This window comes from Giraffa tippelskirchi, chromosome 11 (assembly GCF_054371585.1).
Source record: "Giraffa tippelskirchi isolate mGirTip1 chromosome 11, T2T-mGirTip1v1.2.pri, whole genome shotgun sequence".
Classification (NCBI taxonomy): Eukaryota; Metazoa; Chordata; class Mammalia; order Artiodactyla; family Giraffidae; genus Giraffa; species Giraffa tippelskirchi.
Genome location: NC_137285.1, coordinates 5,359,598 through 5,383,615, shown reverse-complemented (window position 1 = coordinate 5,383,615; position 24,018 = coordinate 5,359,598). Strand labels below are relative to the sequence as shown.

Sequence of the window (24,018 nt, the reverse complement as noted above, 5' to 3'; positions counted from 1 at the left end):
CACTCACAACCACGAGGGGTAAGGCCAGGTGAACCAGGATATGATGGACAATCCCCACACACCGAAACCACGGGAACCCTGGACACCAAAGAAAAGGAATAATTATGTCCAAATAAGGGGACGCATTCACTGATCTCACTAAGCCCAGGAGATGATAGAGGCTTTTTATTTTCAAAGACAAAAAGCATGACAACAAAGAAAAAGCTACCATTTATTGTACACTCGCTCTCTGTTGGGAATAGAACACTCATTAGTCCTCACCAAACCTTCAGAGGCAGTTACTAATATCATTCCCAACTTAAGAGATGTGGAAACATGCTTCAGAGTTAAGTTATTGAAGTCACAACTTGTAAGATTCATGATGGGTTTTTAATGGGTCTCCCCTAGTACTGTCACCTAACAGTTTCCCAGACCACTGGAAACATGACTGGTATTAAGAGAAGTATCAAATTCCGGCAAATGCCATGACGAAGAGAGCCACGCCCCTGCCATGATACAGGAGGGCAAACAGGTAGGTATTGGTGAGCCAGTGTCTCTGGATTAGGAGTGAAAATCTGCTATGTCTCCATGCCTTACACATCTCTGCAATGAGTACTGAATCAGGTATGACAGAAATGGCAGACCCTTCTCCTGAGACTATTATCCGCGTTTCTCTGGCCAAGTTTCTCATCTATAAAATGAAGCAGTTGTATTTACCCCATAGGAAAATTGTGAAGATTAAATATGACCTTGTATAGCGCCTGGCACCAAGAAAAAGGTTCTTGTCCCGCATCCAGTCTGGCGCAGACAAGCAGTATATACTGCAATAATTCGGAAGGAAAATACCACTGTGGGATAAGTGAGGGGAAGTTTCAAAGAGATCGCAGGGTGTGCACCGAGCAGTGGATGCGCTCTGGGATGTGTTCTGGTAAGGTGAGTATGCAGAGGGGCATGGAGCGCCTTTAGAGCACAGTGGGACCACCAGGCAAGGCAGCCCTCAGTCCGGAGCACTGTTCCATCCGGCCCTGGGGGAGCAGGTCCACCATGGGGTTTCTCCTTCCCCTTTGCCCCGAGCGCCATGCACTTCCTCCCTATTCTCATATTTCAGAAGGACAGAAACCTTCAGCTGTCATCCTTCCCTGGGGCTCTCTTTGGTGCCATGCAAGCAGGGCCTGCTGAACAGCGGCAGGAGATGTTAATAAGGGCAAGTCAACCCCTAGGTTCCTATGATTCCAGCTGCATCACTGGCTAGGCAACCCTTCTTACTTTTCATTATCTATCTCAGCAGTAAGCGATGGGTTACTTAGTTATTCCTGACTACCTGAGTTATTTCTGAAATCATGATAACTCACTGAAATCCAGTTAAACAGTAACCCAACTTATGGAGCAGCTGCACCTGCCATCACCTGGCCTGAGTTTACCAACTGACAGGCAAATGGATAGAATGGTACCCCATACTCTCCCTGAGAAACCAGCTACTGTTCAACCCCCTGACACACACACACACACACACACACACACACACACACACACACACACACACACACACACACACACACACACACACACACACACACACACACACACACACAATCACTACACTGTAACCTGAAAAAATGCAAAAGTCACATTTCTAAAACCTGAACCTCATCTAGAATTTTAAGTAACCATTAATGGATAATAAAAAGACAAAGCAGTGTTAGCTAAAGAGGTAAAAATCATAAATAAAAAAGCAGAAAATGTCATATCCCAAGTTCCCAAAGGTTGGAAATCAGGTAGAAATCATAGTGTCAAGCTACATTTGCTGTCTTTTATAAAACTGGCTAGGAGTTCCTACAGGAAAGATAGGCACCCAAACATAAACAGCCCACCACATTATATGGCACCACCTTTTCAAGTTTATGCTTGAAAAACTGACAATGTGAAGAAAATGCGAGATTTAATTCACCTCCAAGTCTGAAGCTCACGGCCCTCTACTATTCCCTGAAAAGAGGAGCTGGTATTACTGGGACAGACAGCCTGTGAGGACATCTGGCACCCTCACAAGCAGCCACCTGTCCGCTCCAACACAGTTCTCTCTCTCTCTCAAGGCCTGTGTTAAATCTCAGAGAAAAGGGTTCTCCTCTGACTCTGGGTGAGTTCTAGAGTTCACAGCGAGAAATCTTGAAACGGGTGTTGTTGTTGTTGTTTTTTTTTAAACCCATTAGAGTAAATTTAGAACACGTATACTGAACTTGTCCCTTAATTTCTAAGTGACATATGTCACTTTCTGGGTATTAAGTGTCTCTAGTCATGGCCATTAAAGTGGTAGAATCTTGAACCAAACTCTACCCAGAGAACAAATGTGAAAATAAGATAATTATGAATCATTTCTTAGAGAAGAATCAGACTCATTCTTCATTTTAATTGATGTGCAAGACAGTCCCTAACAGTCCAACACCCACGGAGAGTCACTCACTGGGTTCTTGTGGGGCTGTTACAGTAATCCCCTATCTACAAGCAAAGGCTAGCACCTAGACATCATTTACTGATGACCTGTGACTGGCTTCAGCATAAACAGATTGGTTACTAAGTAAAATCCCGTTGGTAGAGAATCTGCTTTGGGCATGTTTAGGTTTTTATGCTCCTCTTCTCCTGTCAAATTAGCTGTAATAACTTGCCATCAACACATTAAGCCTTCTCTAAGGGGTTGTCACTTGGTTTAGCGGATGTCTTTAAAATCCATTACATTTCTATAGCGATTTAAATTACTACCTGGACACTGCCTTCCTTACTTCCACAAATAAAAATAAGGATGTGCTCTTTATTAGACAACAACCACTTGCCATCAAGACTGCTCTCTGGTGCCCTGCTTTCCAAAATATAACTACTAAAAAGCCAGGAACATGAGCCTAGGGAAGGTGAACTTGTTCAGTTTTTACTAAGACTAAATTTAAAACTATCAACCTTCATTTAACATAGACTTCTGTACTGCTTCAAGTCTCAAAAGAGAACATTACAATCCCCAAAGACTAAATCACTTGTCTCCTGTAAGAGTTATCAGAATAGCATTATGCTGAAAGTGACAGCCTGGCTCTCTTCTGTTTGTTAATGCAGCACAGACTTGCTGGCCAACTGCAACTGGCTGTGAGTCCTTATCGCAAATAAAACTGTTTTTGTGCCGTTTCTATTTTGCACTTAAACGTCGCCAGCTCCTCCAGACTCAGGACCTGTCAAGTGTCCTGCTGCCAAGACTCTGCCTGTCAGAAAGGTCAGCATCCAGTACCTTCCAGTTGGGTCCCAGAGGGCCTCTCTTGGTCTTGACGGACTGGAATAACGCTGGGTCTTCATCAGCTTTGTAGTCCTGCAAAGCAAAACAAAGTCAGAGGCGGAGAAGAAAACCAGAGAAAATTCTCTAACCTTGGCTGGAATAGCCCTTTGCAGCTACTAAACACAGGACAGAAACCGACTGGGCTTACTGTGCTTTGCAAAAATGCAGGGAAATGCTTCTATGTGACATTAAGTTGTCCGTTTGGTTCTCTTTGCTGTAAACTTTTACCTTAAGGCAAAACACCTACACAATAAAAAGTAATACAAGTCTTGATCAACAAGTCCACCACAACTGGTTGCTGGACTGCTGTCAATGTCTCTAAGAACAAATTTTTTAACACTTCTCAACAGTTTCAGCATTTTGATATACATATCATCATACTCAAGAAATAAAGCAGACCCACACCAGTTTTGAAATGCCCACAGATGATGGTCACGAGAGTCTAACGCCCACTGGAGAGCAACCAGCATGACTGGGAACACAGATCAGAGCCGTGGGTTCTGTGCACCCCGAGCGCTGCCACGCCTGGGTCTGAGGTGGAGCCTGTCCGTGGAGAGCCACTGGGACAAACACCCCAGGGACCAGGCTCAGGTCAGTTCTGCGTGGCCAAGTGAGGTGAGGGGGGGCTTTAGGACTCCGTGTGGGACTCAGTTACAGCATGCCACAGGGCACAGCCCTAAAATCTATGTTTTACGCAAGCTTCCTGTGTGTGTCAATTCTGTTTCCCTTAATATAGTCTTTCTGGTAGAATGGAAAATACAAGAGAAGTAAATCCTTTTAATCCTACCCACTTTACAGAAGTTCTTGTGTCATTTCACACGCACATACACGTAATCCACATATAGAAATTAAAAGTTATTTTCGAAGAGCTAATGTCCAGACTTAAAAAACGAAGTGAATTATAATACTAACAGTGAACAGAGGCCAGGTGAAATATTACAAAAGGACAGCCCCTTTCTTCTTGGGTAGGGGTCCTTCACAGGATTTGTGGAGGACCACATACTTTGAGAAAAATGCCCGGAGAAGTCAATATGAAAAAATATCAGTTTTAGAGATAAGGTCAGTGCAAGCACTGAACGCGTGCCAAAGCACAATACAAACTTTCAAAATCAAAGAAAACAGGCTGAGAAGCAGCAAATCAAGACTCGACAGTTATTCAGTAAATGCATACGGCATGTTAGTCTTTTCTAAAGAGAAAAGTTACAAATAAATCATATGAGGAAGGAGAAAAGCGAGGTTCAGGTAGGTCACAAAACTTCTTTAAGGGGCGGTAACTGGGCAAATATGTGACCTTGAACTCAAAGCCTATCTAAACGGTTACAGAGGCAAACGTGACTGGCCGCATTGGGCCTTGCTGCTGAAACATGCAACACGGCGCAGACACGGGAGGAGGTCAGCCAGCATCATCCAGGACAACAAGCTGGGATGAGCCGACTGCAAGGAGTCAGAAAGCTGCAGCTCCTCGGTGTGTCTGGGCGTCAGCAGAGAGGCCAATCACTGTCAGCCAACAGGGGTTCTTAAACTCCAGTTCAGAACCGCACCCTGACATTAACAACTTCACCGTGGACTGAGAAAAAAAAGAATCAACTGCACAGGTGGTCCCAAGACCCGGATTCACAGTGAGACACCAGCTCTCCTGCTAACAAACAACCATGCAGCGTTTCCTTTTAGGTCAGAGGCTTGGTAACCCAGAGACGAATTCAATTTCCTCCAAAACTGAAAGCATTTAACATCCTATCAAATAATCACTTTTGACATCACCTCCCTCGATTCAAGGTCTATTTACTGAACAGCCATCACGGAGAAGGCTGCATTGCATAAGCACCAAGCAGGGCGCAAGATGCTAAGAGGTGGTCTGGGGCTCCAAGAGCAGAAGAGCCAGCACCTGGGTCTGACTCCTAGGAAGTCAGTCTAGCTGGAAGCAAAGCAAGAGAGACAAAGAAAAGGTACCTGGAACCCCAGGGATAATATGTCCGTTGCCAACAGGGAATGGAGAGAAGAAATTACAGTCAGGATGGAAACCAATCAACACCAGCTGAGGAAAAGTATTTTTTAAATGAGTTTTAACATCATGTTTAAAAGCAGAAAAATCTTTCTGCTAAAGTGCACTGTGTTAAAATCTTTTATGATAAAATTTTAATTATCTGTATAATGTTCAGAGGCCTGGCCAGTGTTTAACACTTAACAGTTCATCCCACTTGAGGGAAAAACACTTCTTTTTTGTTTTCTTACTTTTGTGACCTTACTGTGAGTAAGATGCCCAAGTTTTTGCTTTTTCACAAAACCTAAGATATTATGGAGGCCTGCATGAGCTGAATAGTAAATAATCACATTTCCTGACTCTAAGAGACTGCCAGTTACAGGATGCTCCATTATTTTACGTACCATTAAGAAGGAAAACACTAGGCCAATAAAACATGTCACAACTGGAGGACAAATCTGACTGTGACTATATTAAAATATGAGGAGAAAAATGAGGGAGGGGATCTTAGAACTGACCAGAGATTGCAGAACTGTCTCTGTGGATTCTAAACTTGCCAGCTCCAAGACAGAAAGAAAAACAAAGTCTACAAAATACAGTGTACACAAGTGTTAGTAGAACCAACAGTACACAATAGGGCAGTGGACAAACCAAGACAGAACTAATTTAAGGAAAGCGAGCTTGGTCTAAATCATAATCAGCATAAATTATTGTCATGTAGAGGTAAACTAATTAAGGGGGTGGGTGGCCCAGGAGACGGGCTGACGCTGGATTAAGGCGGCAGCACTGAATGTGAAAATGTTAAGCGGATGGGTTAGATGGACTGCTGGACAACACTCCTTTCTCTGTCCTAACCCCATCCAGCACCACACCAGCGTGACGACTTAAGGGATTTTTCAATACTTATTTGACATAATTAACTGAAAAATATGGAGTATGAATTATTTCAGAGCCTTCATTATTAGTGCTGTTGACTGGGTAACTTTTCTGAACTATGGAGTCACAACATGTTAGAGGGGAACTGCACCCTGAAGACCACCCAAGCTGCCTCATTTCACAGGTGAGGAAACCACGGTCCAACAAGGAGGTGGTACGGCCCACCTACCTGGGGACTTGAACACCAGCCTCCTCACCCTCCCTCCGTCCTAGGCTCATTCTAGTCCATCACACAGGAGGACAGAAGGGCATCCACACAAGTGAAACACATTTCAAAAACATCAAGCAGCAGCAGCTCCAGAGATACCAAAGTGGGTTCTCCTAGAAGGCATGAGTGTGTGCATGTAAATCACACACACACACACACACACCCCTCCAAAGCTAAGTCTCCCCTCTCTGCTCTTTTCCCTTGAATACAAAGCAGCAACATTAAAGATACACTGGAAATGTTAACAAAACCCAATTATTAACAATAGCACCTTAACCTTGACAGATGAGGAAAATGCATCTTGTCAAAACCTAGGAATTTTCGCACTTTTTAATGTTAGTTTGAATACATAGATGTTTAATCAGCTGAATTAAGTAGCAAGATATTAACAAGCAGCAAGCAAGTGTGGTTTTATTAACCTCACTTTTGTATTTATATAACATTTAATTTTTTGAACAGTAGCTTTCTGGCTACAATTTTATCGTCGGGTATCTAGTTTTGTCTTTCTGTATTTGAAATCAACTGGCTGATTTATATCCGTATCACAATGAACAAATATATTCCTTCATGTATGACAGTTTCAGCATACAGAATGCAACCTCAGCTACCAATTATAGCTGCAAATGAGCAATAGTGTGGAATGAGACAGCCTGCTGGCTTTGTTAGTATTCTGTCTCCTTTGGGATCCCATGGGGAAAGGGGAGGCTCTGATGAAGAGAAGCCCTTGGCTCATGGTTTATTGTGCTTGCCACCAGCTGCAGACTTCTCATCTCATTAGTTCTTTTAGAATACTGTGGGTGAAGACAGCTGTAGCCTACTTGAGTCTTCAGCTCCTGGATATTCTGAAGGCTGAATTTGCTATGCACTTTCTGTAATCCTTGGGAAAAAAAAAAAAAAAGCAGATTCACTGGGCCAAGGAAATGTATTTTTTGTTTTAAAATCATGTTTAAAAGTAGAAAAATCTTATTGCTAAGGTGCACTGTTTAAAATTTTTTTATGATCAAATTTTAATTGTCCGTATAAAATGCCCAGAGGCCTGGCCAGGAATAAGGGCTTAGTAAAACCATCATTAGCAAGTTAGGTGCAGTGTCCCTAGACACTGCTCGCTCCACCAATGCTAGTGCCTGAACAACGGAAAAACACAATGGTATCAGCATAAGGTAGACGTGGATCAGTGTTAACACAACTCTATTTAATTGAAAACTCTGTTTAAGAAAGGAGGAAAGTCAAGACACCCTTTGGAGAACAAATAAAATCTAATATGGTAAATAAGTGGATTACTGCGTCTCCATGCTGGAGCCACAGAATACATTCATTAAATTCTTATAAATAACTGTCTTCTGTCACTAGAATACAAAAGTTGTGCTACCTCTTGGGTGTACATCTGTTACTCACTACAGCTCTCGATAGAAACTCTCAACAGAAACCAGATTCATTCTGAAGACAAAGAATATTAGTTTTATGAATCTTTTAGCACAGTGGCTGCCCCTCCACCCCAAATGCAAGTACAAAATCTGTGCTGAGCCAACCCAAACGTCCTTGAGCCCAGACTGAACTCATGATTATGAATGGGGAAGGGAGGACGAGGTGGGGGGAGGATGGTAGGAGTTTCTTAACAGCTTGTGGAAAAATCAAGAGCTCCAGACACCAGAAACTGCTTAAAGAACCACGCCTGGTCACCACAGGTGACGCTACCTGTACAGTGAGGAAAGGAAATGTCGGCCCAACCCACGTATGTGAGCAAGTCCGCCACACCTGCCCTCCCCTGCAAAGAGAAACAACTCTACAGGGTACACAAAAACTTGAGAGGGATATTAGGATCCTGCAGCCTGCTTGTAAAATGCTGTCCTTTAGCATAAGATGATTAATTAGGTGTCTATTCAAATAGCTCAAAGATAATCACCAAGTTTAAAATGCAGATACTGCCGCTCAACTCAGCAGAGCTCACTTCCTCTAATCACACCCTAAAAGTAAAGACCAGGATGGGGAAAGAGCTGAATTAAATAGGAAGATAAATAACAAACATCATTTATTAGCACTGCGCTGGACTTTTCAGTACTGTGGCACTTAGAAAAAGGGGGTTCCCAGATACTATCATCACTAACCCCAGTATGTAACTCACTGGAGCTGAGAAAACTCAAGTGACTCCAAAGGGGAAGCCTATTAAAAAAAAAAAGTTTGCATTAAATTTTGCCAAATAATAAGAGGTGTAAAGAGAAATTAATATTTACTAACTTGTTTAAGAAACTCATTTCAACATATTTTCAAATAAGCAGCTTTCTTTCCGATTTTTAATTACATCTCCCCAGTGACTCCTCACCCTTTCAGGTTCCCACAGAGTACCATTAATATAGCATAAGTAAATCTTATTAATTCAGGTCCTACCACCTTGGAATTTATAATAATTCGGACAGGGGCTGGACTGAAGTTTATCTTTGCATGATCTATGAAAAAAAGATTTGCTACACAAATTAATAGAGTAACAAGATCTCAGGAGGGCTGTTTAAACAGTTCAGAAGTGTTTTAGAGCAATTCAGAAGCATTCATTTGCATATAATTATTATGCTAATTACAAATCATTCTTATCTATTCATTAAAGCAGATTCCCAAAGGACCACTAATTGTCAATAACTTGTTGGCCTAGTTTCTGTTGCTGAATGTACCTCAAAGGAACAGAGTTGCATTAAAAAATATTCTCTAATTCAGCCCTCTCATTAATCCTTACTGGCTTTCCACCAATGAATCCTTAAAACTGAATTTTTAAACAACTGCCCTGAGAACTGAGAAATGCAGTCAAACCTATACACCCAAGCAGAACACTTTCTTGTAATCTTTTCAACCTCACAGAGACCCCGCACAGTGAGACTTCGGGTGGGCGAGCGTGGTGGACAGGGGAGGGGGTCGGAGGCTGTCAACAGGACCCTGTGCTGAAAGGTGGCCTCAGCCTCGGGCACTGCTGGGCTAGAGCACAGCTAGGGCAGTCGCCTCCTCCATTCTTTCTCATCTTGTCCGAATCACAGCCAGAGCCTGCCAACCCTGTCATGTTTATGAAGGCAGACCCCGTAAAGCCTTTGGAAGGTTACAAATTAATACAGAAAGAGAAAAACCCCCAGAATTTCAGCCATGAAAAGAACTTACAACCAAAAGCCTGACGTTCACAACCCAGCAGGGAAACCAAATAGCTGGGCTCCAGAAGAGGGGGTTCCCAGGGAGCCAGGGCTGGTCTCCCCTACAGGGGTCAGTAGGCTACTGGTTTGGAAGAGCCTATATTTCATGCACAAATATATCATGTATTTGTTACTGTCACATATTTATTACTATGTATTTACATATTATAGCATTAAAAAATGAATATATTTTAAACTCTTCACACCAATGAAACTAAGTACCAACACACTAGTAAGTCAGTTTTATTAAACGTGATTGTTAGATATTGTATATTTTAAAATTATACGCCTAAAATGCAAACAGTAAGTTTAGGAAAGTTTTATTTAATATGTGCTGTGCTTAGTCGCTCAGTTGTGTCTGACTCTTTGAAAACCCATGGACTGTAGCCCGCCAGGCTCCTCTGTCAGTAGGAATTTCCCAGGCAAGAATACTGGAGTGGGTTGCCATGCCCTCCTCCAGGGGATCTTCCCAACCCAGGGATCAAAGCCAGGTCTCCTGCATTGCAGGCAGATTCTTTACCAGCTGAGCCACCAGGGAAGCCCAAGAACACTGGAGTGGATAGCCTTTCCCTTCTCCAGGGGATCTTCCCGATGCAGGAATTGAACCGGGTCTCCTGCATTGCAGGCGGATTCTTTACGAGCTGAGTTATCACGGAAGCTTTCCTGATGGCTCAGATGGTAAAGAATTCCTCTGTTTTCAACATAAAATGCGTTTCCTTAAATGAAATAGATCGTAGAACATACTACATTAAGTTCCTTGAACTAAAATGGGAATGTCCTCTTGAGAATTTACAGGGTGAGCCCTCTCTAGTACAATGTTCATTCTGGTTCTTGACCTGGGCTTCAGGCACAGCTGCTCCTAAGTCCCAGGACCCCACTGATTACACCAGCACCAATTTAATAAACACTAAATAGGATATGGCTTCCCTGATCCCTCAGCAGGTGAAGAATTTTGTCTACAATGCAGGAGACACAGGTTCAGTCCCTGGGTTGGGAAGATCCCCTGGAAGAGGAATTGGCAACCCACTCCAGTATTTTTGCCTGGTAATCCCATGGACTGACGAGTCTGGCAGGCCACTGTCCAAAGGGTCTCAAAGAGTCAGACACAACTGAGTGACTAAGCTCAATTGCTTAAATATAAATATATAATTAAACGTAATATTTAATTATATTAAATATAACTATTAATTATAAATACATAATTAAAATTATGTATTTTAATTTTAAAACACATGCTATTTAACAATCATCTTTAATAAAACTGACTTATTAGTGTGTTGGTAAATAGGATATAACTGCAGAAAAAATTTAACTTTTTTTTTCAAATAATAATAGCAAAATCTGATAAGCAGCATCATTCCTGCTACTGTTTTTGGAAGCCTTATTTTTGTTCTGGGCACACACCTCCTCCTAGTTAATCCTCCTCACAACCTTGGGACAAGGTACTACCATCGAAATTGGGGATGAGGAAGCGAAGGTCCTGCCCAACCAAGCTCACGGCAGCTGAGCAGGGCTAGGACGCAGAGAGATGCTGCCCTGTGGACACCCAGGCTCAGAAAACTTCACTGCAAAAATGCGATGTGGTTTACACTCATCACCTGATAAGGCTCAAACACTTCACTCCCAGATCAGTCCAGAAAACTGATCCTCTCCTTGAGGGCTTCCACTGCTGTAAAGGGCCTTCACAAGGAATACACTTTAGAAACTTGATTCGGAGCTGTTTATGCTGATTCCTTTAAAAATATCTGTCATTAGCTGCTCAAAAAAAAAAACACCCCACAAAAAAAGTTTTCTAACTCTTACCGAACAATTTCTCCCCAACCAGGAAAACTCCACACCTAACCACCTCCATCACCCTGATTTTTTTTTTTAACTCTGAAACCGTGCAAGAGATTAGAAGTAAATACAATAACAGGTTCTAGTGCAAAAAGTATCTTCTGCGACATAAGCTGGTACACGCAGAGTTTTCAGGGAAATTTTTATATTCTTGCCAAGATTTAAGCAAGCAGGAGATAAGCAATGTGTTCTTTTCCCACAAGAGGGCACTGCCATACAACTATGCCTTCAAGTACACAGGACAGTCTCCAAATCCACCCCTGGATGCAAACCTAAGTGTTCCCGAGTCCTTGACCATGTAAGGCAGCAGAAGAAAGTGGGACACATTCTCACATTTCTTTTTAATATGAACCATGCTTACATTTATTTATACCTTCTTTGAGAAAGGGTGGGAAAAAACAAAATACCTCTGAAAGTCACTACAGAAAGGATCCTGACAACGGTTCGCTTCACAGCACAGCAGAGGGGAATGAGACAAGCCATCACCAAGTGAGTTTCTTAAGCAAAAGCAAAACCACTGCTACCTCAAAACCTGTAGCTTGAGTTGTTCTGTTTTTTCCTTTTTCTGGAGCTCAAGGAGGCCACTACTACAAGTCAGGAGCTGAGTCCCAGTTCTCACCTCTTCATTATGCCCTCATTATGCCTTCATTATGCCACTTAATAAAGAGCTTTTGGAGCTCCTGCACATAGGCCGGGGATAAGTAGCACCCTTTTGAGAGAGAAATGAGTATCTGGGTTCCTTCTAGTGGCAGAAGGAGGAGGTACTCAACTAGGCTGAGTGTGTGCTCACACCAAGGAGACCCGAAGCACTTGGCAACCACAGGCTCCTCGCGCTTGCTGGAGGCTGGCCACAGACTTCTAATAAACAAAAACTCTTTTCAGGGCTAAAGAACAGGATAGCCACAGCTCTGGGAGGCAGACCACCCTTCTTAGCAAGCAAGCAGCAGCAGCTGGGACAAAAGGAACATACATCTAAGATGCAGGTGTTTCCAGAAAGCTGTGAGCAAGAACGAACTGGAGGGACGATCAGCCCTGACCATTGAGGATTATCAGCTACCAAGGGTTATTTCTGAAGTCTATTAGGCTGACCCCCAAAGCGTCATTTTTGCAGCTCAAAAGCTGCCAAATACTAACAATTTCATATGGTCCGATCAAATATTTAACTTTTTCCAGTCGGACTTCATCATGTTTCTAATTTTAAAGAGCAAAAAAAATGTAATGGTGTAAAGATTATTTAGAAAACATGTTTTCTGATTCTTACATTTCTTTAAGATTATGAAGTTTTTTTTCTGAAGGCAGTGCAATAAAGCACATGTTGCCAAGACTATCTACTCAAATGTGTAACATCTGGGCACTGTCTCACAGAACGTCTGATCAAAAGAAAAGATATGCCTAAATCCTTCCTAGAACACAAGAAACAAACACTGCTTAAGTGTGACCAAAATTTACATGCCTAAATAAATTATACCAAGTTTCATCAGCTTTCCATGGCTGACATTTAGGAAAAAGTATGTTTGAAAAGAGTGGTAACTTTAAAACAATACATTCTCAAGGTTTAAAACAATTATAAAGTGCCAGACTGTTCAATACTCAAATAATGGAATGGTGCTCAAAGTGAAAAACAGCTAAATGGGTGGAAAAGGCAAGTCTTATATGCTCTTTTTGAAAGGCAATCAAGACTTCAGAAAATCAGATACAGAGGAGCATACTTCTGCTGTCAACTGAAACAGGATGCTGCCCTGCCCACCAAAACATATTCACCAAACAAACAGATAACTAGAGAACAAATGGTCAGTGTTGGAAAGAAAAAGCAAAAAGCACAAACTTTAAAAGCCAATTCATTTTCCTGGAGATCGCCATCACCATGGGACTTCCTACTAGCGGCTTGGATGACCCCACCAATCCCATCACTGTCTGTGGATATGCAATTAAATGATGGGAGCTCTTCATTTAGTGGCTCAAACGGTAAAGAATCTGCCTGCAATGGAGGAGATCTGGGTTCAATTCCTGGGCCAGGAAGACCCCTGGAGAAGGGAATGGCAACCTACTCCAGTATTCTTGCCTGGAGAATTCCATGGACAGAGGAGCCTGGAGGGCTACAGTTCATGGGGTCGCAGAGAGTCAGACACAACTGAGCGACTAACACTTTCAAGTCTTCATTTAGTAAAAGGTAATAAACTCCAAAGCTCCCATCTCGTCAGCATATGAACCCGGACTTTGCTGGTACCTTGGGAGTCCAGCGCTGGTCTCTATCAGATGTGAGGAAAAAAGCTCTTTGGTGGAGGGCACTAAACACCACCAGACTACATGATCGGAACAAACAAACTCCAAGTCACTCAGAAACACTTTAACATGTTCACTGACTAAGAACTTGCATGCTCTTCAGACAGATACAATTCTTACTTTATCTGGAAAAATATTTACCACGCCAACAGAGAGCAAATAGCAAGTTCCAATAAATGTTTGCTAAGTGAATATGAAAATATATGAGTGCTGTTTCTCTATTTTAAGTTCTCCCACATCAAAAGACACCTCAGGGTCTCTAATCCTTTTACTCTACTGTATGCACGCAAATTTCCAAACAAGCCAGAGTTTAGGGGTTATGGATGGAGGTAACCAAGGCCACCGATGAAAACTGCTATTATGATGGGGCAAGGGGAGAACGGGGGACGTGTGCGAAGATGGACAAAAGAGCAGGCACTTGCTTGTTTTTCATCAGTTAAGAATGCTCTTTATCAACATCATGCAAAGGAAGAAACAACACAAAGAGAGATGTTCTAGAAAGAGTAAGTCAGCAGCCCTGCTCCTGAATCCTAGCTGCCCTCTGTCAGTAATGGAAAGTCACAGCACTCCGCTCAACTCAAACTCCTTAACAGCGCAACTCATGACTGGTGCGGATGTTCTCAACCATGGCCCCCAACTGAGATTCCCCCTGCTTCCAAAATCCTAGAAGAGGCCCCCCTACCCTGTTCACCGTGAACAGGGCACTAGAGCACTTCTCAAGAGTAAGCAGAGATCACCCGGAGAGCTGGACAGAGTCCAGAGCCCCGAAGGTGCTGACCTGGCCGCTATGGCAGTTATACTCATGGGCAGGAAAGGATGAGAACCTGGAAGCGACCAACTGGGCAAAGGGGGGTTAAAAAGGTTGGAAGAAGGAAGAGATATGAATGAAATCTGAGCCTCATCTCAAAAGTACAAGCTTTCTGGGTCACCCACAGCGAAAGGGCCCCTCCGAGCTCTCCGAGGAAGTCTCCACCAAGGACTTGATCAATCAGACCACACTGTACACATCCTGTCTGTGACCCAGAATTAATACAGCATGTGAGTTTCCAACCTGTCTCTTCCTTTTAGGAATACCATCTTCAGATAAACAACACCAAGCTTACAAAACTGGGCAACTCTTGGTTTTGAAATGCCTCATTTAGGAAAAATCTTTCACCTTTAATAAATATACCCAAGATGTTGACATGAGGGGGAAAAAAATCATTCTTTAAACTTGCTGCATTTTAATCTGGAATGGAGCTGTAGTTTTAAACTACATCTACCGAACAACTTAATACTTATAGGCCATTAATATTTGCTTACTACTGACACCTAAAAAACAGATGTTAAGCTATGGATCATTTTTAGACCTCTGAGCCTTAAAGATTTGAATTGAACATTTTTTCTATGAAAAAAGAATTGGAAATGCTAAAAATCAAGTCCCATACATGTGCTTCAGAGGAAGCATAGACTATAGAGGAAGGCTGTTACAATCCTTTCTGGTTACACACAAATACCTAAAAATGTGGTTCCAATTTTTTTCTTTTTTTAAACCGTGCTCATTTTCTTTCAAATTACTTCCAAAAATGAAGGTCTCTCTGATGTTAATCGTGTGTACACTTCAGCTCACACTTTAAAGAGTCTCCCTCTCCTGGGAAGTGACTTTTGTATACACATCATGGGAAGCTACTTAGACAAAGTGCTGGAGATGATTAAAAGTGGCCAGATTCAAATTTATACCTTAAAAAAAAAAAAGCAGAAGCAGATGTCAACTGACTCATTTGTGCGTATTTTGGAAATGAGTTGAAGATATGCATGTGCATTTCATCAGGACATTTCAAGAATTCTCAACCTTTTACTGTGGTTATGTATCAAGAACAACTTTAGAAATTAAAAATACTTTGAAGCTTATATTCCAGTGTTTTATGCTGGACACCTTGACTCCTCCTTACCATCTGATCTAACTGAAACACTTTTTATCTGACAGAAAGGCATCTGCTCATGTAGACAGTTTTTAGAACTGAAGGTACATCATATATACATCATGGTCTAGGATTAGTAAACGAGGAGCTGAAGTAGCATTTGCTCACTTAATACTTGAAAAATAAAAACTTCATTTCCTCCAAACTGCTGCCCACCCCACCCCCCCAATTTTAACACCACACAGGGGAAAAAATCTGTACATTCCCACCAAACCTTTATTGAAAAGTTCTTGACATAGGCAATGAGCACCTTGCTGGGTCCTAGAAACACAGAGATGATCAGTCGAGTCCAGACCCCCAAGGGGAACCAGGTTTACTGAGGAAGGCTTTTCAGGAGTGATGTCTGGGTTATATCTGAAATGGGGGAGGGGTGGGAGGCTGAGGGGACACGGGAGATGTGTGGGGGCAGGGGTGTGTGCTTGGTGGCTGCTGGAATTACAAGCAGAAGGTGCCTTCCTTCTTAAAGAATGTAACATCCTAGTATTTCACTCTAATGCCTCTTTTCACTAAAACAAGAAATCTGTTTTGTTTGGCTAGAAGATAAGTGGGTGGGGACATTTACACAGAAATCGCAGACTGCTCAACTTGTTTCATTAGGCAGTGATGTGTCTTCTAGAAAATTACAGAAAATACTGGCCACAGTCACAGTCCTATGCAGACTTCCCATTAAGTCATCGAGGGAAAAAACAAGTAACCCCTCAATTTAAATGTATGTTTGATTCCTGCAGCAAACTACTCGGTGACTGCATCACACTGGCAGAAGTTCAGAGTCGTTCTGACAATGTCATCCTTTGATTATGTGAAGACGTCAAAGCCCCCACCTGAGCGTTCAGTGACACTGCGGATCTAATCACACCCCTTCCACGCACGGTGAAATATGGTACATTAGCATGACCTAAACCCAGCAAGTCTACAATGAGAACTGTCTCACATCAGCAAACCATCATTGCGAGTTAAGATACTCAAAGTCGTCAACAGTTGTTCTGAAGTAAAATGGTCTTCAGGGCTGTGCTTGGATTAAATCCACCTGCAGTGACAGAAAACACCCACCAGGTGGAGTAAAAAGATTCAAGCTTCACTCCCAACTTCCTGGTTTCTTAAACTCATACCAATTGGTCCTGATTTGGGAGACTTGGCTACTTACCCTCTCAAAATTACTAACCAACTGTCTCTGTTTCTTTTAAAGCAAGTAATATGCAGGACAGATATTCAACCATTTAAGGTGTTTCAAGAAAAATTAGCTCCTTCAAGAAAAATCAGGGTTCATTAAAAACAAAATGAAAACCAAGGAATTAAGTTGGACTAAAAGTGAAGTCACTCAGTTGTGTCCAACTCTCTGCAACCCCATGGACTATCGAGTCCATGCAATTCTCCAGGCCAGAATACTGGAGTGGGATTGAACCCAGATCTCCCGCACTGCAGGTGGATTCTTTACCAGCTGAGCCACCAGTGAAGCCCAAGAATGCTGGAGTGGGTAGCCTAGCCCTTCTCCAGCGGATCTTCCTGACCCAGGAATCAAACCAGGGTCTCCTGCATTGCAGGTGGATTCTTTGCCAGCCGAGCCACCAGGGAAGCCCTCCAGGAGCTCAGTACCAGCCTGAGGTACTGCAGGTCTCCCTGCTGGAAATCCACCGTGGCCCACTCAAGTCACCAAGCTCCCAACTCCAGCGTCAGTTTATCCTTAAAGAGCAAGTTTTAGGTACTAACAAGTGATCGCTGGTGTGGCAGTCACATCCTAAGATGACCCTCTCCCTCCCCTGAGAACAGGTGGAGCCTGTGACTTGCTTCCGGCCAAGCGACTAAGGCAAAGGCGATGGGCTGTCATCCCTTGACGAGGTTACATTACACAGCTGCTCCCTCCATTTGTGGTGATCTGTCATGTAGTAGTATGTCCGATACTGGCGTATGTGTTCTAGCATTTAAATGTCCTGGACTTCTTAGGTATACAGCTTACAGGTGTAAACAGCTTTCTGACACCTCTATTATTGCAGTTGCCTCTCACTGTCCTTTACTTCAGAAAGTTCACGTAGGCAACCAGGACAAACTTACTGATGAAGGACTCAAACAGCTGGGGTCGAAATGCAGAGAACTCAAAGATATCCATTTTGGCCAGTGTTACAAGATCTCAGATGAAGGCATGATCGTCATAGCTAAGGGCTGTCTGAAATTACAAAGAATATACATGCAGGAAAACGAATTACTCCCCAACCAGGGATCCAACCCGTGTACCCTGCATTGGGAGCAGAGTTTTAACCACTGGACTGCCGGGGAAGTCCCCCGTGGATGCAAGTGTAACGGCTTCATCTGATGGCGGCCCAGGTTCATCATGCATAAGAGGATTTGAGAATTTCCCAGTTAGAACATGAGGAACAGCAGCAGTCCATGTTACCTAGCTGCGGTGTGGGTGAAGTAGTGTTTGCCCCTCTGCTGACACAGAAATCTGGTATCTGGAAAGCTCTCTTGAAGGCCTGGAGTTATTTCTGTGACTTTTACCCTCATAACAAGTCAAGGCATTGTCTGATACGTGTTTCATGGATCTTTCTGTATGTAGCGTAGTATAATTAAATGGTATTTGCATTCTCAGACATGTGCACTGCCAACTTTCAAAAAAGAAATGATTGCTGGAATCCACACAAAATATATTACTGTGCTTTTCCTAGTTTTTGTAGTTTCACTTGCTCCAGAATTTCTGGAAACAGTTTGATAATAGTGATTTTTTAAGAATATTGTTTTTCCAAAATTTGTTATCAATATGCTTTTCTGATTTAACAAAACACTTCCTGAGTTGACTTTGTACTTATGATATTTTTTAATCTGTCAAGCACTATTCTTCAATCATATATTAGTATGTTTCCCATTTTTGCTTAATTGCTCTGGATGCTGTATAACCTAAGCCAGTTTTATATCTGGTAACATGGGGTTGGGGAGAAGGCAATGGCACCCCACTCCAGTACTCTTGCCTGGAAAATCCCATGGACAGAGGAGCCTGGTAGGCTACAATCCATGGGGTCGCTGAGAGTCGGACATGACTGAGAGACTTCACTTTCACTTTTCCCTTTCATGCACTGGAGAAGGACATGGCAACCCACTCCAGTATTCTTGCCTGGAGAATCCCAGGGACGGGGGAGCCTGGTGGGCTGCCGTCTATGGGGTCGCACAGAGTCAGACACGACTGAAGCGACTTAGCAGCAGTCATGAGGCAACAGAAAACCCTACACTGAGTGAGAAGAGGTCGTCCCCCTACCCCGTCCACACCTCTGCAGACTTGGCCTCATCTACCCTGTCCCCCGCATCTAATCTAGCTACCCCCGTGTACTGAAGAATCACCATTACCACCATCTTATACGTATTTCTCAACTGTCTATACATAAGCAAGCAAATACATGCACATAGATATTATCCTGTTCCCTCCCCATTATCTTGGAAAGGATTTCCATCAGTACAGACTCACTCCCTTCTGGAAACTGCACCGAACTCCACCATACGGGTGAACTACATTCACATTAGCTCCCCACAGATGGAGAAACATTTGAGACTTCAGATCATTTCCTTATAAAAATCTTACGTTTATGTATTTGGTACTTCACACTGAAGCGACAGATTTTATTTTCTTGGGCTCCAAATTCACTGCAGGCAATGACTGCAGCCGAGAAATTAAAAGACGCTTGCCCATGGGAAGGAAAGCTATGACCAACCTAGAAAGCGTATTAAAAAGCAGAGACATCACTTTGTCGACAAAGGTTCATCTAGTCAAAGCTATGGTTTTTCCAGTAGTCATGTGTGGATATGAGACCTGGATCATAAAGAAGGCTGAGCACTGAAGAATTGATGCTTTCAAACTGTGGTGTTGGACAAGACTCTTGAGAGTCCCTCGGACTGCAGGAAGATGAAACCGGTCAATTCTAAAGGAGATCAACCCTGAATATTCATTGGAAGGACTGCTGCTGAAGCTAAAGCTCCAATACATGAACCACCTGATGGCAAGAGTTGACTCACTGGAAAAGACCGTGATGCTGGGAAAGACTGAGAGCAGAAGAAGGGGGTGGCAGAGGATGAGGTGGTTAGACAGCATCACTGACTCAATGGACAAGAATCTGAGCAAACTCGAAGACAGAGGAGGACAGAGGAGCCTAGCGAGCTGCGTGCAGTCCACGGGGTTGCAAAGAGTTGGGCACGATTCAGCAACTGAACACTGCTTCAGACTGAGCAGGACCAATTCTGAGATGTGGAATTTTGCTGGGGCTAAGGGGACATACCAGAGAAGGCAATGGCAACCCACTCCAGTACTCCTGCCTAGAAAAGCCCAGGGACGGAGGGGCCTGGTAGGCTGCAGTCCATGGCTAGGAGTCGGACACGACTGAGCGACTTCACTTTCACTTTTCAATTTCATGCCTTGGAGAAGGCAATGGCAACCCACTCCAGTGTTCTTGCCTGGAGAATCCCAGGGATGGGGGAGCCTGGTGGGCTGCCGTCTATGGGGTCGCACAGAGTCGGACACGACTGAAGCAACTTAGCAGCAACATTAGCAGCAAGGGGACATACATCTGCAATCCTGCTACAGAGGCTGTGTGACTTACAAGCCCACAGGGACGTATGGGAGTGCACAATGACTCGCCCCGGCCACCCAGGTGCGAGCAATTAGTTTCTTCATTGCCCTCAAGCTCATTAAGCTCATTTGACAAGTATTCACAAGCAGCCACTCGGTGAAGAGCAGACAGGTTCCTGAACACAGAACAAGAAACAGCAATGAAACATACAAGAGCTGAAACTCCGAAGAGGGGAAGAGTGATGCGAAGAAAGGTGAAATCCCCCGAAGCAGACTCTGCAGGACACACAGGCTATGGACCGAGAGGAAGGACCCCAGACTCCACCATGCCTCAACCACTTCACTGTGCTATGTCTGTCTCACCCCGAGTGTGAGCCTCTGGAGGGCACTGGAGCAACCTCGAGGAGCTACCAGGGGTGTGCCAGCCGCACAGACTGAGCCCCGCGACAGGGGCTGACTGCTGTGACAACACTGCCCTTTCAGAAATGCAAATGCGTCCTTAAAGCCTCCTTTGACACCGTGGTCTCTAATTTCCAAGGAACATAAAAGTGCAGAATCAAATGAACAAATCAATTCAACAGAAAAACCAAACTGGATCTGGCAAGAAGCAAGGATGGCTAGGTGGTCCAGGTGTTTGCAACAGAAGCTAATCCTGACGCAAACATTAACTGCTGCTAAGTCGCTTCAGTCGTGTCCGACTCTGTGCGACCCCATAGACGGCAGCCCACCAGGCTCCCCCGTCCCTGGGATTCTCCAGGCAAGAATACTGGAGTGGGCTGCCATCTCCTTCTCCAGTGCATGAAAGGGAAAAGTGAAAGTGAAGTCGCTCAGTCATGTCCGACTCTCAGTGACTCCATGGACTGTAGCCTACCAGGCTCCTCCGTCCATGGGATTTTCCAGGCAAGAGTACTGGAGTGGGGTGCCACTGCCTTCTCCGAATCATTAACTAGAGGAGGCCAAAGAGACCAGGTGGCAAGTGAAGCGACAGTGTGGGGCAGCCGTCCGTGCCAGCAGATGGCACACGAGAGGCTCTCAGAAGGCAGAGCCCGAGCCCCTCGACTACCCTAGCCTCACCCACCTTGGCCTTCACACACACTGTCAAGGGCACCCTCACCTCCCACCACACAGCGTTCCTTCCCCTGTCCCCTTATACAGCAGAAAATATGCATGTTGAGACTTCTCTCTCTCTTTTTAAAATGTCCAAAGGTCTGAGAATCCCTCCATGATATCATTTGCACTTGTAGTTTCCGCGACTTGAGGAAACACACAGACAAAACGCTTCTATGACACACCGTTCACAGCAGCGCTGTTCACAACTGCCAGAGGGTGAAGACCACCCACATGTCCACGAAGAGAAGGACGCATAAACAAAACGAGGCATTCACACACTGCACTAGTCTTCACCCATAAAAAGGAACGACAGGCAACGCGTCCTCCATGGTGAACGCACCTTGGAAACATCACACCAAAGTCAGAGCAGCCAGACACAGAAGGCCAGACATTGCGATGACTCCACCTACATGAACCATCCAAAACAGACAGAGCCACGGGGGCACAAAGGCTGGGGGGGCAGCAGTGTGGGGAGACGAGGACACAGTGTCTTTTTGGGGAGGTGAGAATGTTCTAGAGCTAGATGGTGGTGATGGATGTACAACACTGTGAATGCACTACACACCACTGCACGTTTCAAAGTGGCTAATATGTATTTTATCACAAAAAAGAAAAAAGGTACTGTAAAATCAGTAAACTTTGAAACAGGCTATTATTTTACTGGGCTTATGGAGAAGGGAATGGCAACCCACTCCAGTATTTCTGTATGGAGAACTCCATGGACAGAGCACCCAGGTGGGCAATACAGTCCATGGGGTCGCAAAGAGTCAGACATGACCGAGTGAGTAACACTTTCACTTCCTGGTATCTAACCGGTAAAGAATCCGCCTGCAATGCAGGAGATACAGGTTCAATCCCTGGGTCAGGAAGATCCCCTAGAGGAGGGAATGGCCCCACTCCAGTATTCTTGCCTGGGAATTCCCATGGACAGAGGAACCTGGAGGGCTCCAGTCCATGGGGTCACAAAGAGCCTGACATGACTGAGCAACTAAACAACAATAATAATTATCTTACTAATCTTTAAAGTGTAACTTGGAAAATGGGAGCTATGAATGCTGAAAAAGAAAACCGCACATACACACTTATTCACTCCCGAGACCATGCCCAGCACACAGCTTCCCAGAACTCCTGCTAAGAATGACCACGACGGCGAACACATATTCCACTGGGCACTGCTCCAAGTGTTCACGCTTAACCCGGTGAGCTAATTACCCTCATTTTACACAAGACAAAACAGGCACAGAGAGGTTAAGTAACTAAGTAGCCAGCAGGCAGCAAGATCTCAGAATCTGAAGCCAATCTAGTTTCTGATTGCATATTCTCAGCGCCACTGCTTTGGACTCACAATGCAGACCCTCCTCACCCAGGCCCATCCACCCTCTCCCTGCCCATGCACCCACACATCCTTCCAAGAGCCCGCCACCTGCCGTGCCTCTGCACCGCGGGGACTTCCACCCGGAGCCCCTGGGGCAGTGCAGCTTCCACACAGCACCTGCCCTCCTCTCTGGGGACAAGGGCCTCCAGGGCTATTGCACAATCGGCTGAATTGTCCTTTCCCCTTGCACTCTCGCCTGCAAACACTGACTGGGAGCCCATTGTGGCTGGAGGAGAGGAACGAAAAACCACTCGGGTGCCCCCGGAAGAAACAGAGGCGCCCTGCGCTCGGCGGGAGAACAACGTGGAATGCAAACCTCTGAGCCACAAGGCTGGACCACCTCGTGTGGCCAGCACACCTTTGTCGGACACCCGCAGTAGGGTCTGAACGCCTTCCCGGGAGCACCCAACCCTGTGGGCCACACACACTGCTGCTCCGGGCATCTGAGCTCTCCCGACCGAACCATCAACTCACCCACACCCAGTCATCTTCCACCCTCTCACCACCCTCCCACAAACACAAGCTCATGGCTAGAAGAGATACCAAGAGCAGTAAGGGGCCAGACAGACATCTGAATGTGGTTTTTAAAAGAGCGCATACATTCATTTCTAAGGATAAAAAATAGTCTGATATAACTTCAGAAGTGAAAGTATTTCTGAAACTAAAATAACTTTGAATGACAGCACAACTAAAACTTCAGAATTTCCATGACAAGGGACCCTTTTTTAAAAAATTTTTATTTATTTATTTTTAATAAATTTATTTATTTTAGTTGGGGGCTAATTACTTTACAATATTGTAGTGGTTTTTGCCATACATTGACATGAATCAGCCATGGGTTTACATGTGTTCCCCATCCCGATCCCCCTTCCCACCTCCCTCCCCATCCCATCGCTCACAGCTCGAATCAGGGAGGGGGCCCTGAATAGAACAGGACCTGGCTGAGCAGAGGGTCACTGCTGGTGGTCCCCACTAAGGTGATTTCTGAGAAGAGGTCCAACCTTTGTTTTTGAAAGCTTACCTTTCAATTTCAATGGCAAAACCAGACATTTATTAGTTTTTTTTTTTTGGTTCATTTTACAACACTGCTCAAGTTCAGGGAATAAGCACCAAAACTGAAATGGAAAGGGACCCTAACTGAACATGCTGTGCTAACAAGACAAACCGAGAGGTGCCACCCTTCCTGCAGTTTCAGCAGCAGAGGGCCGCTGGCTAGCTCAGCACATGAAAAGGCCACAGCTGTGCCCCACATACTGCGAGAACTGAGTTAACATTTACTGCGGTAAAGCAGTAACAAGGGTCTTAATTGGTGGTAGGGGGGTGGGG

The 24,018-nt window shown here is 44.3% G+C and overlaps 1 protein-coding gene across 2 annotated transcripts in view; it reads right to left on the bottom strand.

The window, feature by feature from the left end:
* The window catches only part of PITPNB (phosphatidylinositol transfer protein beta), a 59,749-nt gene that overhangs the window by 15,541 nt on the left and 20,190 nt on the right, over window positions 1-24,018 (bottom strand). For both annotated transcript variants that reach the window (XM_081542843.1, XM_081542842.1), the window contains exon 8: window positions 3,245-3,322. In XM_081542843.1, coding sequence (XP_081398969.1) covers window positions 3,245-3,322 — 78 coding nt within the window. The remainder of the gene's footprint in view (window positions 1-3,244; window positions 3,323-24,018) is intronic.